Below are 11,165 nucleotides of genomic sequence, written 5' to 3'. Positions count from 1 at the left end.
GGAAGGGGCGGGCGCGGGGCCGGTGGTTTCCTGCGGCTGCGGAGGGGCTGCGTGTGCGGGGCTGGCTTCGGTGCTGCGGGGCCGCGGCCGATCCCGCGCCCGGCGTGAGTCGCTCTGCGCTGTCGGGAGGACGCGGGGGGGGGTGGGGGAGGACGGGACGGGGGTTTCTCCGGGCTGCCGTGCGGGGGGCAACGCGGTTCCTCGTCTGCCCCGCCGGGGCGCGGCCTGGGCCCTGCGGGGCTTGGGAGGAGACGCGGGGCTGGGGGAGCGTGTCTGGCCCCTCGGCTCGGCCCTGGCTTGCTGCCCGGTCGCTGTGGGGGGGGGGGTCCTGAAGGGGCAAGAGGGAGCGGGGGTTCGTCCCGCAGGAGCAGCCGCTCTCCTCGGAGCCCCTGGATCCCGCCTGCCGGAAAGGCAGAGCCACCCTGGGCTGGGAAAGCCCGCCTGGCCCCCCTTTGCTGCCCCGCGGAGAGCGCTGCATCGAGGACCCCGCAGCAAACTGTCTTTTCCATCCCCCCCCCCTTGCTCCCTTCCCCGCACTCTGAACGTGGGTTTTAAGGGGATTAAATCTGATGCAACCAGGGATCTAAGAATAGCATCGTCCGCGTTTCCCGGCGTGTGCCGAGCGCTCTGAGCGGCTTCTGCCTGTGCTCCTGCAGCCGGGCAGGTGTGGAGATGCTGCTTGTCCGCGGGGCAGCCCGTGTTCCCCTTCCCCGCCCTGCCTCTGCTCCAGGCAGCCCCTGGGTGCTGGCGAGAGGAGCAGGGTGATGGGGCAGAGGCTGGGCAGTCCCAGCTCGCCGTTCCGCTGGGATCCGGTGCTGTGACTGGGAGGAACTGCCTTGCTTTGCAGGGAAGTATCAGCCTGAGCACTTGGCAACTGTGGGAGACAGCAAGTCCAAGCTGCTGCTTCAGTCGCTGGCAGCCTGCTCTGTTGGTGTTGCTGTGATAATGTGCCTGGAGAATGTTGCAAATAAAAGGCCAAATAGTTTAATTTAAATGGTGCCAGAAAGATTTTGTTGTTGTCCTTGTTGGGTGCCGGCTCCAATCTTGACACTCTCAGTCTTGCAAAACTGGTTTTCTTATTCCTAAATTTAAGTTCTGTTTTAAATGCTACTTCTGTTTCTTTTAAAAGTTATTCGGTCTCATTCTGTCCTTGCTTTTTCCCCTGGTTTCACTGCTTTTCCACTTCTCACCCCATTTCTGGATGGGAAGAAATCTGAATATCAGTCCAGAAGCAGAGCACCCTTCTGTTCTTTCAGTCCATGACACAAAGTTAATCTTGCTGCTTGAAATAATGATTGAATGAAATGAATTCCTAACTGAGCGTTTGTTAACAATGAAATCAAGATGGGCACTGCTCTTCTAGAAAGGGTTAATCTACATTAGAATTAGAAGCTAGTGGCTGAATGTGGAAGGGCTGTGGAATTTGCAACTGTTTTTCCTCTGAGAAAATGAGTATTTTGAGTGGAAGTTGAGTGAGCATCGGGCAGCATCGTTAATCTTTACAGGTGTAGTACCTTTATTAGCATCCCCCTTACCTCGGGGGCACAGAGTTATCTGCAGTTCCAGACACGAGTTTCATCCTGTGTGGTTTTTTGGCTCTGCAGTGTAACTGTTGAGCAGGGCTGTGCTGTTAGAGTTTGCCAGCCTGCCTTAAATCTTTGGTAAATGTATGAGGGAGAAACACCTCCTGCCCGTGAGCACCTGGTTACTTGAGATATGTTTTCCTTTGGAAGAGCAATGTTAAGGATTCAGAGAGGCACAGTTCCCTGACTCCATGGTGTTTGTGTTCTGTTTTCCCAAAGAATCACTATGCACCTGTAGTGAAATTACTTTAAATGATTATTATATTTTCTTCTGCTTTATTCTCTGCAATTCAGACCTTGTTCATCTAGGCTTTGAATAGTATAGCTGGATAAGGGCTTGAACGCCAATGAGTGCATGGATGTGGTCAGTTCTGTTGTCCTACAGCCAGACTGAAATGAGGAGAGGAGGTCCTCTTGCTTCAGAGTATCACCCTGATTCTTGTTTGTTGTTTTTTTTCCCTTTGTGTCAGGTCTTGAAGCGTAGGGTGAAGGTTTCTCTTCACGGTGCATGGACGGAAAGCCAATGCGCAGGTAAGAGATGGAAAAAAAGATGTCTCTTATCCAGAGATGAGAAATAATGTTGATTTCATAAGTGCCTAGACCATAACAGTTTTGCTGTTGTTGTTGTCTTCTGTAAGATGGGCTAGGAGAATTAGAATGTAAAACTAAAACGTTCATCTTTAGTCCTTTTGATATTTACAAGACCAGATGTCTTTAAATGCATGTGCTGCTAGGAACAGTATGGAATACAAGTGATCATAATTCTCCACCCCTCTCCCTACTTCCTCCCTTTACCATCATAGTTAATATTTGGTATTTATTTAGGTATTCAAATGGTGTGAAAAAACAGCCTGGAGAGTTCTAAGGAGCATTCTTTTTCTCTTAACTAAAGGCGTTTAGTCCCTTTGATAGGTGGAGGTCTTGGGTGAAAAGGAGATTTTCTCTTCTAATTAGGGATGCCAGCTGCCTCAGTTCTAATGAGCTGAAGATGCAGCTGAAGTTTAATTCCGGTAAGTTCTTCCTGTGGTTATGTCAGAACCATTTTCTGTTACATAGAGTAAAAATTGTCACACTAAATCAGCACGATTACAGGTTGGCCAACAGGACTGTCTGCTAGCTCTAGCTGCTTTTCACCACCCAACAGCAATCCCATGGCAAAATGTGACAACAGATGTATCTCTGTATGTGGTACAGGCCATGTGGAAGCAAAGTTTCCTGAAGTTCTGCACCTCTAAGTGAAATAAAGAGAACTCATGCAAATTGTTTCATCTGTCTGCACTCTTTAGGATGTTGAAAGTAGGGAAACTTTATTAGAGGAGAAGGCCAGGAATGTTAACGGTAGATGAACATGTAGAGCATTTCTAGCTACAGCATTTGCTGAAACCATTAGCCTGGGTTCTGTGTAAGGAGGTAAGAAAGAAATAGTACTTTAAACCCTCGAAGAGTGACACTATGTTGTTTTAACTCAATGAAAAATGGAGTTACTTAACTCAAGCACAAAGGAGAAAGACAGTGTCTCTGCTTCAGTTAAGCTAATGAATAAACCCTGGGACATGATATGGGCACCACTGGGCCTGTGTATTGTTCACTATTTCTGCCAAGATAAGAAACATGGTTTAGGCAATGAGGGGCTTTCTGTGACTTTTACAGTGAGTTCCTTTTTCTCCAAGATGGATAAAGTAGCGGACAAGCTCTCTTCCATCTTAATCCTCAGTGGAGACTATTTAAATCTTAACCAATGTAAACCCACAGCTTTCCAGGTTCTTGTGTGGTACTGCATTTATCAGAATGGTTTTGCAAAATGACATCAAATTGGTGACCGGCTTGGTTTGTGTTTTTGTTTTCTTTCTCCTTGATTTTTTTCCTAATGGAAAAATTGAGGTTCTGACTTTGCTATTTTCTGCATGTTGCACTGAGGCAGAGAATTAAAGTGCTGAAGCTGGTGTGTCTTTTGTGGGTTTGTGGCCTTGGACTTGCTATCATGGAAGTTCTGCCTGCCACTCAGATGGTGTGGTTTAAGTGGTGGGCAACTGCAGTGGGGCTGAAGAAGTAGAGGTATTCTGTTGTGATGCTGATCCTGGCACTTCAGGCTTTTTTTTTTTTTTTTAAATATTATTTGGATAATGGATGCAGACCAGACCTTTTTTTTTCCTTCCCTCTCTGACAAGCCAGGGTAGAGCATGGATAACACATTTGACATGTTTACATGGCCTTACTTTTGAACTAACCTTTCAGCTGATCTGTGTGCCCTGGCTGTGTCATCCTGCTGCAGTCTAGCCTGACAAGCACGGCTCTGTTGTGAGCTGTGGACTTCAGTTCTTGAATATGCTTGCATGTTTCAAGGGCTTCTGTGTGGATTGTTAAGATTTCTGGTTGTTATTCTGCTGCCTGTCTTAGCAGAAAATGATAAAAGGTTGCCAATTGGATTTCAAGCTCCCAGATCTTCCTGTGAAGTCCAGCTGAGCAGATGGTGGAGCACTTGCTTTTATCCTTTTACTCGGGGCTCTGCAGACATTTAATAGCATGTGTGAGTCCTTTTAGGTACTGGAAGACCAGGGGAGTGAGACTTGGTCAGTGCTGTGTTAGTAATCATGGTGAGTTGGTATCAAATGTGTGCAGCACTCAGAGGATGGGAAGTATGAGTTGAAATAAAAAGGCATTGCAGCTGTTCCTGCCAAGATTATAGGAGGGAAAGTGCATTGATGTTGAAACAGGATTTATCTTGCATTAGAAATGAAGTGATAGTTGAGGCAGGCTATTCTTTCTCACTGTCAGGGAGCAGCAAGAGAACATGGCTTTGCTGAAGATAAAAGCAAGACTGAGAGGACCTCTCAAGTGGAGAGGATAGACCCACTGTACCTGAGCAAGAAGGGCAGAGCAGATCTGATGACTGGGGTCAGTCGAGAGCCCAGCAGTCATGAGGCAAGTCTGTAGTGATGAGGAAGGGCTGAGGTCAAGCCAGGAACCAGCACCAGCAGCCCAGTATCAGTGAGATAACACAGTCAGGTGCAAATATGCCCTTAACATAGCTCAGGCCATACATATGAGGGCTTGAGCAGCTACCAAGCAAAGCAGGGAGGCCCTACCAGCTCTTTCTCACCCAACTCTTCTCTGGCAGCCCCATCCCAGGTTACAGTAGTGCTGTGCTGGAGCTGGCTGGAGCACAGGCAGCCAGACCCTGTTGAGTGGGAGAGGCTGCAGAATCCCAGTGGTGCACTTGGGGCCCTAACATGTACTCTGGGACGTAACAATTGCTTGGCTATAGCACCTGCCTAAGACAAACTGCAAAAGTCTTAGGGAGGTTGTGGAGGACTCCATTAATGACTTCATATTTCTGCATACAGACATCCTCATTCTTGGTGAAACTGAGTTTTCTGGGCTTGGTCAGTGAAAATGAAACTAAAAAAAGTAAATTGAGACACACACACACCAGATCCTTGCTGTGTAAAACAATATTGCAGTCAGGTTTATCTGCTGGTTTGTGTAACTTGGCCTCATTGGGAATGTATGCCTAAACCTTGCTGGCTGGGTATGAAAAGGAATCAGTGGTATTTTTACTAATAATTACACTTTTAGCTAACTATTTCCTGGGGTATTGGTTGCCACAGTAAAACATTGCCATTACTTACTTGGCAGTGATGGGATGGTCACTTCTGTTGCTGAAGGTACTGCCTTTGGCTGGGCCAAATCAAAGATCTTTCTCCTAGCAGTTCTGTAATGAGTACAGGAAATGTTTTCTTTCTGTGTGCATTAAATTCAAAGCAAGGCATTCACAGAAATCACTTCTGGTTTTGTTTGTTATCTTCATTTGCCAGTAGAATCCTTTGCTACTGAAATTCACTGGCGTACGATTTTGGATTTCAGTGGATGTTTTCAGCCTGAGATGAGGACTTTTCCACAGCCCTTAGGTCAGCCTGTTGTTTCCTACTGGACTGTGTTAAAGCTTTCTTGTTATCTCGTAGTAAAACATATGTTATCTTAACAAAAAAAAAAAAATGCAGGCCACTCTCTCTTGAAGGTTAAGGAGCTCTGTGACAGTATTGGAGAGAATTTTTCCTAGATATGTGTCACTAGATATCTTTTTGAACCTGAGGAGAAGCTGCTATGAGCTCTAAAGGTGGATGTCTCGTGGATGTCTGTGTTAATGAATCAAGTTTTGGGAACTGGCATAGCTGAATAAAATGGAGGCAGAGCAGCATATGTATTTAGCTGACTTAATGTTGCAGACTGCCTGTGTTTCCATTTGTCCTTTTCAGCAGTGTGTTACAAAAACTTATGCTTTGTCAGCCCTTTTTTAATGCCATTGTATTTGCTGATTTCCCCAGACCTGCATTTTGATGGAAGCTAATCCCAGAATATCTGCATAGCTGAGTGTGAATCTTTTATCCTTGCATACACAGTTACTCTCTGATCCTCAACCCTTCTTAATCACCCTGAGTATTCAGGAGCAGCTCTTGGCTTTGCAGCTGTCTGTGGGGAAACAGCTAGGCTGCCATGTGAGAATCAAGTGCTGCCTTCTGTCTTCCACACCTCTTAAGCTGCTGACTCATCATTTCATTCTCTATGCATATATATGCATAATACACTCATAATGCACACATAATGCAGTTCAATTATTGTCCTACTGGAGACACATGCCATCAGACATTGTCCTTTTAATTCACACCTCTGTGCTTGTGTATAGCAGCAACCCACAGTGCTTAACATCAAGCATCTGGTTTGATCCAGCATGGAAATTCCTAAGCCCATTGATCATTAGCTTCTGCATTACCTTGAAAAAAGTTAGGGATGAGTCAAGGGTGCTGATTTTATTATTACATTTTTTTTTTTTTCCCCCTCCCCCCATCCATTCAATTTTCTTTAATAATTAACCAGCACTTTCACTCCTGGAGGGAGGAGGCTGGATACAATGCAGGCACTCAGATCAGTGCTGATGGGAACAATGCAGGAATGCCTCCAGCTTTTACTCACCAGACTCCTTTTCAGTTAGTTAATTTAAAGTTTTGTTCAGTAGAGTCTCATTTGGGCAGAAAAATCCTATTTTGTCCTGACTAGGAAAGACCAGGACTACTGTGTAAATCTGGCCAACTAATCACATGGTGTAAGATGGTCCACCCCATTGCTCGGTGTCAGCAGAGAGTCTTGGGAGGTGGGATTGGCAAGGTGGTATTCCCTGTTGTGGCATGGCCATAATCTAATCCTTTTGTACTTAAATTCTGTGTCACATTAAAAAGCTCTCAGATCTGCCTTAGGACTGATTTTAGTGAGGGTTGTCTTTGAGGAAGGCCTACAGGTGTAACAGAGGGGTTCTGCTCTCCAAAAGGAGGTCCAGTCCTGGACGTAGGCCATCTCTTATGATCTGTATTTAGTGAAATGGCTTTTTATTCGAATAACTCTTGTTTGATGCCTAGATGCTTTGACTGAAAGCCTGGTCAAGACAAAGTGTTCCAAATTATTACAGTAGCATGTGTCATAATAGAGCTCTTGTTTTTTCTTTTTTCTCCCAGATGTTGGTTTGACAGGGCTTGAAAGCTCTAATGCACAATGAAATCCATTTGGCTTGCTTAGCAAGAGCTAGGCTCTACAGGGGGGTTTCTGTCACCATCTTCCTCCATCTCATGGTAGAGGGATTAAATTACTTACCCTCTAGCTTTTAGGACTATGAAAGAATGCCAATTAGGTAAATTAATCTTTAGCCAAGGTTTCTTGGGGTTTTTGTAGTGTTACCATTCAACTTAGGCTGCGTAGGCTGCAGTGAGCTGCACTGTTGGTGAGGAACTTTGCAGAGCTTTTAAAACAGTTGCCAAACCCCACAAAGTGAATTTGGGTTGTGAGGGACAAGAGTGGGTGGAGGAGAGTGAGTGTAACAGCAGAAGGTTTTCTCAGAGATGTCAGAGAAGGAGAACGGTGATGGATCTAAAAAGAAGGGGAGCAAAGATAAAAAAAAAACAAGGCATTTAAGGTGCAGAGGCTGAACCAGGAGCAAGCAGCAAAGCCCAGAGGGGAGGCCCAGCTGCATCTGTGTGACTAAGATAGGAGGAAGAGTTAATGGTCTGAAACATCTGAATATGATGATCAAGGAGAGAGCGAGGGGAGAATGGGAAAACAGGCTGAGATGCAAGTGAATAATTTGAAGCTGCTGCAAAGAGACTGGTATCCCTGTGGTTAGAAAGTGCATTTGACATCATAACGAGAGGAAAAAGATGGAAGTTATTTGATTCTTACCTTCAAGCATGCTGAAAAATACATTGAGCAGTAGTTAGATTTCTTTTTACCTGTCAGTATGAAGGAAGTTAAGTTGTAGCAGCTCGTAAATGCCAGTGTACCAGAGAAGCTGGTAATGGAGGAGAAGTTTTGGGTCTTTTAGTATGTCTCTAACAGCCAGTGTATTAATGGATACTTTATAACCATCAGTATTCTGATATTTTGCATAGTATGCTTTAATTGCTTCAAGTAATGGTTTTCCCTGGAAGAAGGAGTGGTTTCCTGTACTTTGTTTTCCTCGGGATTGATATGTCACTGGTACTGATATGTCTTTTAAAATAATTGTGCATATGATGTGTGGCAGAAACTCACATATGTTCAAAACATGCAAAATGGCATCTCAGTTCTGCTTATTTAGTCTGGTTGCTGCAAATGGAGTTGGGTAGAATTCTTCTTGTTCAGCAGTGATTTCAGACATAATGTGACAGTGAAGCTTGGGGTGCAGGCAGACGTCTCTACAAAGTGAGGTATGAGATGTCATCTCAGTTCAGCAGAAGGGGTTGGGGCAATACTGCGTTCTCATTCTCTGGACTTCGTAGCATACATGGTGCACAGCATGATCTGTCAGCATTGTCGTGCTGCTGTGCAGAGGAGTCTTGCACTTGAGCCATGGCAGAGGTGGCATCTGCTCTGAAATGTGAGGGATAAGGGAAAGGTACCTGGATTTCTGTAAAGAATGACATCACATAGCTAGAACATTGCAGGTGGAGCTGGGAAGATGGTGTGCTTTTCCTATTCTGTGCCAGAAACTTGGTTTATCTATTCTTAGTGGTTCCTCATCTCAAGTTAGAATCTTGACTTTATTTTCTTCCTTTTTTGGTAGGCCAGTAGTCATAGATACTTCAGTTGTTTTGATGTTTTCCTTATTGGTTGGGTAATCCCAGCTGCCTTCTGCAGTTTTTAGTCTGCCATTCTTGGGAAAGATTAACCTTCTTTTGAAACGTGTCAGAGAAGGTGGATTGAGTCAGAAGCCTCCATCATTTAAAAATATCTGAAGAGATGATGATAAAATGGGTATTCTGTGAACCTGAAAGACACCTGTGGTAAGCTGCAGGCCGTTTTCAGTTACTGAAGTCTGTGTGACAGTTTAATGTGTTCAGCTATCATGGTGATGAGTGACCCTGTCAAAAACATAGATAGAGGAGCAGACTGGTTTGGTTAAATCATGCATCTGGAAATCTTTGCAGTGGAAATCCATCTCCAGCTCCACAAAAGAAAACCCAAGTGACAGTTGGCAAGTCAGCTAATCTTCTCTGCTTTGAGTCACTCTCTATGAAATGGGGATCATACTTGATCATACTTCTCGACCACACAAGGCTATTATGAGGTTCAGTTAATGAATATGTATGTGTAGCTGGGTATTACAGCAGTGTGTCATAGAAAGCATATAAAAATAGGTATAAATATAAGCCTGTTGCACGCCGTCACTTGTTTACTTCTAGGTACACTTTGGTGTGAGGCAGAGTCCTCTCCCACGTGACCACATGCTTGTTTCCACATCCCAGTGCTGGTTTTGTGCTTGTAGTCGGTGTGAGCCCCAGAGCCTCGGCTGGCAGGTGGTGGTAGATGAGCTGACCATGATCCTGTCCTATGGCTTCCTCCGCTCCAGGTGTACCAGTGCTCGGCCAGGAGAGACCGGAATGGACGTGACCAGCCGCTGCACGCTCGGAGATCCCAACAAGCTGCCAGAAGGGGTGCCGCAGCCTGCTCGCATGCCCTACATCTCTGACAAGCACCCTCGACAAACTCTGGAAGTCATTAATCTCCTCCGGAAGCACCGGGAGTTGTGCGATGTGGTGCTGGTAGTGGGTGCTAAGAAGATCTACGCCCACAGGGTGATCCTGTCGGCCTGCAGCCCTTACTTCCGAGCCATGTTCACCGGGGAGCTGGCAGAGAGTCGGCAGACGGAAGTGGTGATCAGAGACATCGACGAAAGGGCCATGGAACTGCTGATTGACTTTGCATACACCTCTCAGATCACTGTGGAAGAGGGAAATGTCCAGACCTTGTTGCCGGCGGCTTGTCTTCTCCAGCTGGCTGAGATCCAGGAGGCTTGCTGTGAGTTCCTTAAGAGACAGCTGGACCCTTCCAATTGCCTGGGGATCCGAGCCTTTGCTGACACTCACTCGTGCCGTGAACTGCTGAGGATTGCTGACAAGTTCACGCAGCATAACTTCCAGGAGGTAAGAAGCAGCTGTGCTGGAACTGTGGTGTAAAAAGCGTTCTGTCAGAGTCTGGACAACTCTTTAATTTTGTGCTTCCTCCCAAATCCTGTCTTTACATCTGCTGTGTGCCCCAAGAGCCATGGGTGCCAGCCGTTAGCTGGGGAAGGAGGAGGGAAGAGGTCCTTACAGGACAGCTTTCCACTGGTGGTTTGTGTATGATCTGCAGCATTTCTTCTCTCAGGGTTGTGTGGTGAGTGCCAAGCGCAAGGCACTTGTTTGGTACAATGTCTGACGTGGCTGCATGATAAAGTCACGTTCTGCTCCCCTTCCAGAAATGATCTGGGTCCTACAGGATTGGAGGCGAGATGGGTGTTCAAATAAGGACAATACATCAATAAAAAAAAAAATGGTTTTGAGTTTAGGGTTTGGAAATACGGGTGTATGGGGGAGCCAAGCTGCTGCCTCAGTGGAGTCTTCAACTCCTTTGCTGTGACAGAACTAGGGGTTTTCATCTATTATTCAGTAGATTGTTTGAAAGTAGTTCAGATGTTTAATTTTGTAGCTGACCTTCATAAACCCAAGTCTCTCTTCCTTTGGCAATTCTGCCTAGGTGATTTTGGAGGAAAAAAAACCTGCCAGCAACTGGTTCAGAGATGGACTAGCATAATAATTAAGGATTCTGTGATCAATAGCCTGAGAAGAGTGGGTCTTAACTGTTACACCTAGGTGCAGAAAGGAGCCTAACACTGTTAGATGGTGTCTTTCCTGAGCCCTGGTTGGAAGGGCAAGAATTTGCATAATGTGCCCAGCATGAAGGTCTGTTCCCCTGCTAGAGGTTTGTCTCTTGGTTTTTCCAGAAACTGCATTTTTCCATGCCTTGGAACAGGTAGCCTTCTGCAGAGAAATCTCCTCTTTCCACCTGCTTCACAGGTAGAGCCTTTCTGAGGGAAGTAACTCCAGTATCAACTCCTGATGCTAATTTAGTTTCCCCAGGGGAGTGACAGTATGTAAGTGCCATGATTGATTGCAGCTTGCTGACTTCCCCCACCCCCCCGTAAGAAGTAGATTGGAATTGTATTAATTTCAGTCAGGTAGTATTTAAGAAAATTATGAGCAGAAGCAATCAGAATTGAACTTGACTGTTGGACACATT

The 11,165-nt window shown here is 45.7% G+C and overlaps 1 protein-coding gene across 6 annotated transcripts in view; it reads left to right on the top strand.

Annotated features, from left to right (window-relative positions):
• Nucleotides 1-24: 24 nt before the first annotated feature.
• Nucleotides 25-11,165, top strand: part of KLHL20 (kelch like family member 20) — a 28,189-nt gene continuing 17,048 nt past the window's right edge. For 3 of the 6 annotated variants that reach the window (XM_051624705.1, XM_051624708.1, XM_051624709.1), the window contains exons 1-3: nucleotides 25-104; nucleotides 2,054-2,114; nucleotides 9,457-10,030. In XM_051624705.1, coding sequence (XP_051480665.1) covers nucleotides 2,092-2,114; nucleotides 9,457-10,030 — 597 coding nt within the window. In that variant the 5' untranslated portion in view covers nucleotides 25-104; nucleotides 2,054-2,091. Of the gene's footprint in view, nucleotides 105-2,053; nucleotides 2,115-9,424; nucleotides 10,031-11,165 lie in introns of those variants that run through there. The other 3 variants (XM_051624704.1, XM_051624706.1, XM_051624707.1) reach the window with 1 other exon arrangement.

The sequence above is a fragment of the Apus apus genome, chromosome 7 (assembly GCF_020740795.1).
Source record: "Apus apus isolate bApuApu2 chromosome 7, bApuApu2.pri.cur, whole genome shotgun sequence".
Lineage (NCBI taxonomy): Eukaryota > Metazoa > Chordata > Aves > Apodiformes > Apodidae > Apus > Apus apus.
Note: the sequence above shows the minus strand (reverse complement) of the source record. Positions and strands in the feature narration are given on the sequence as shown.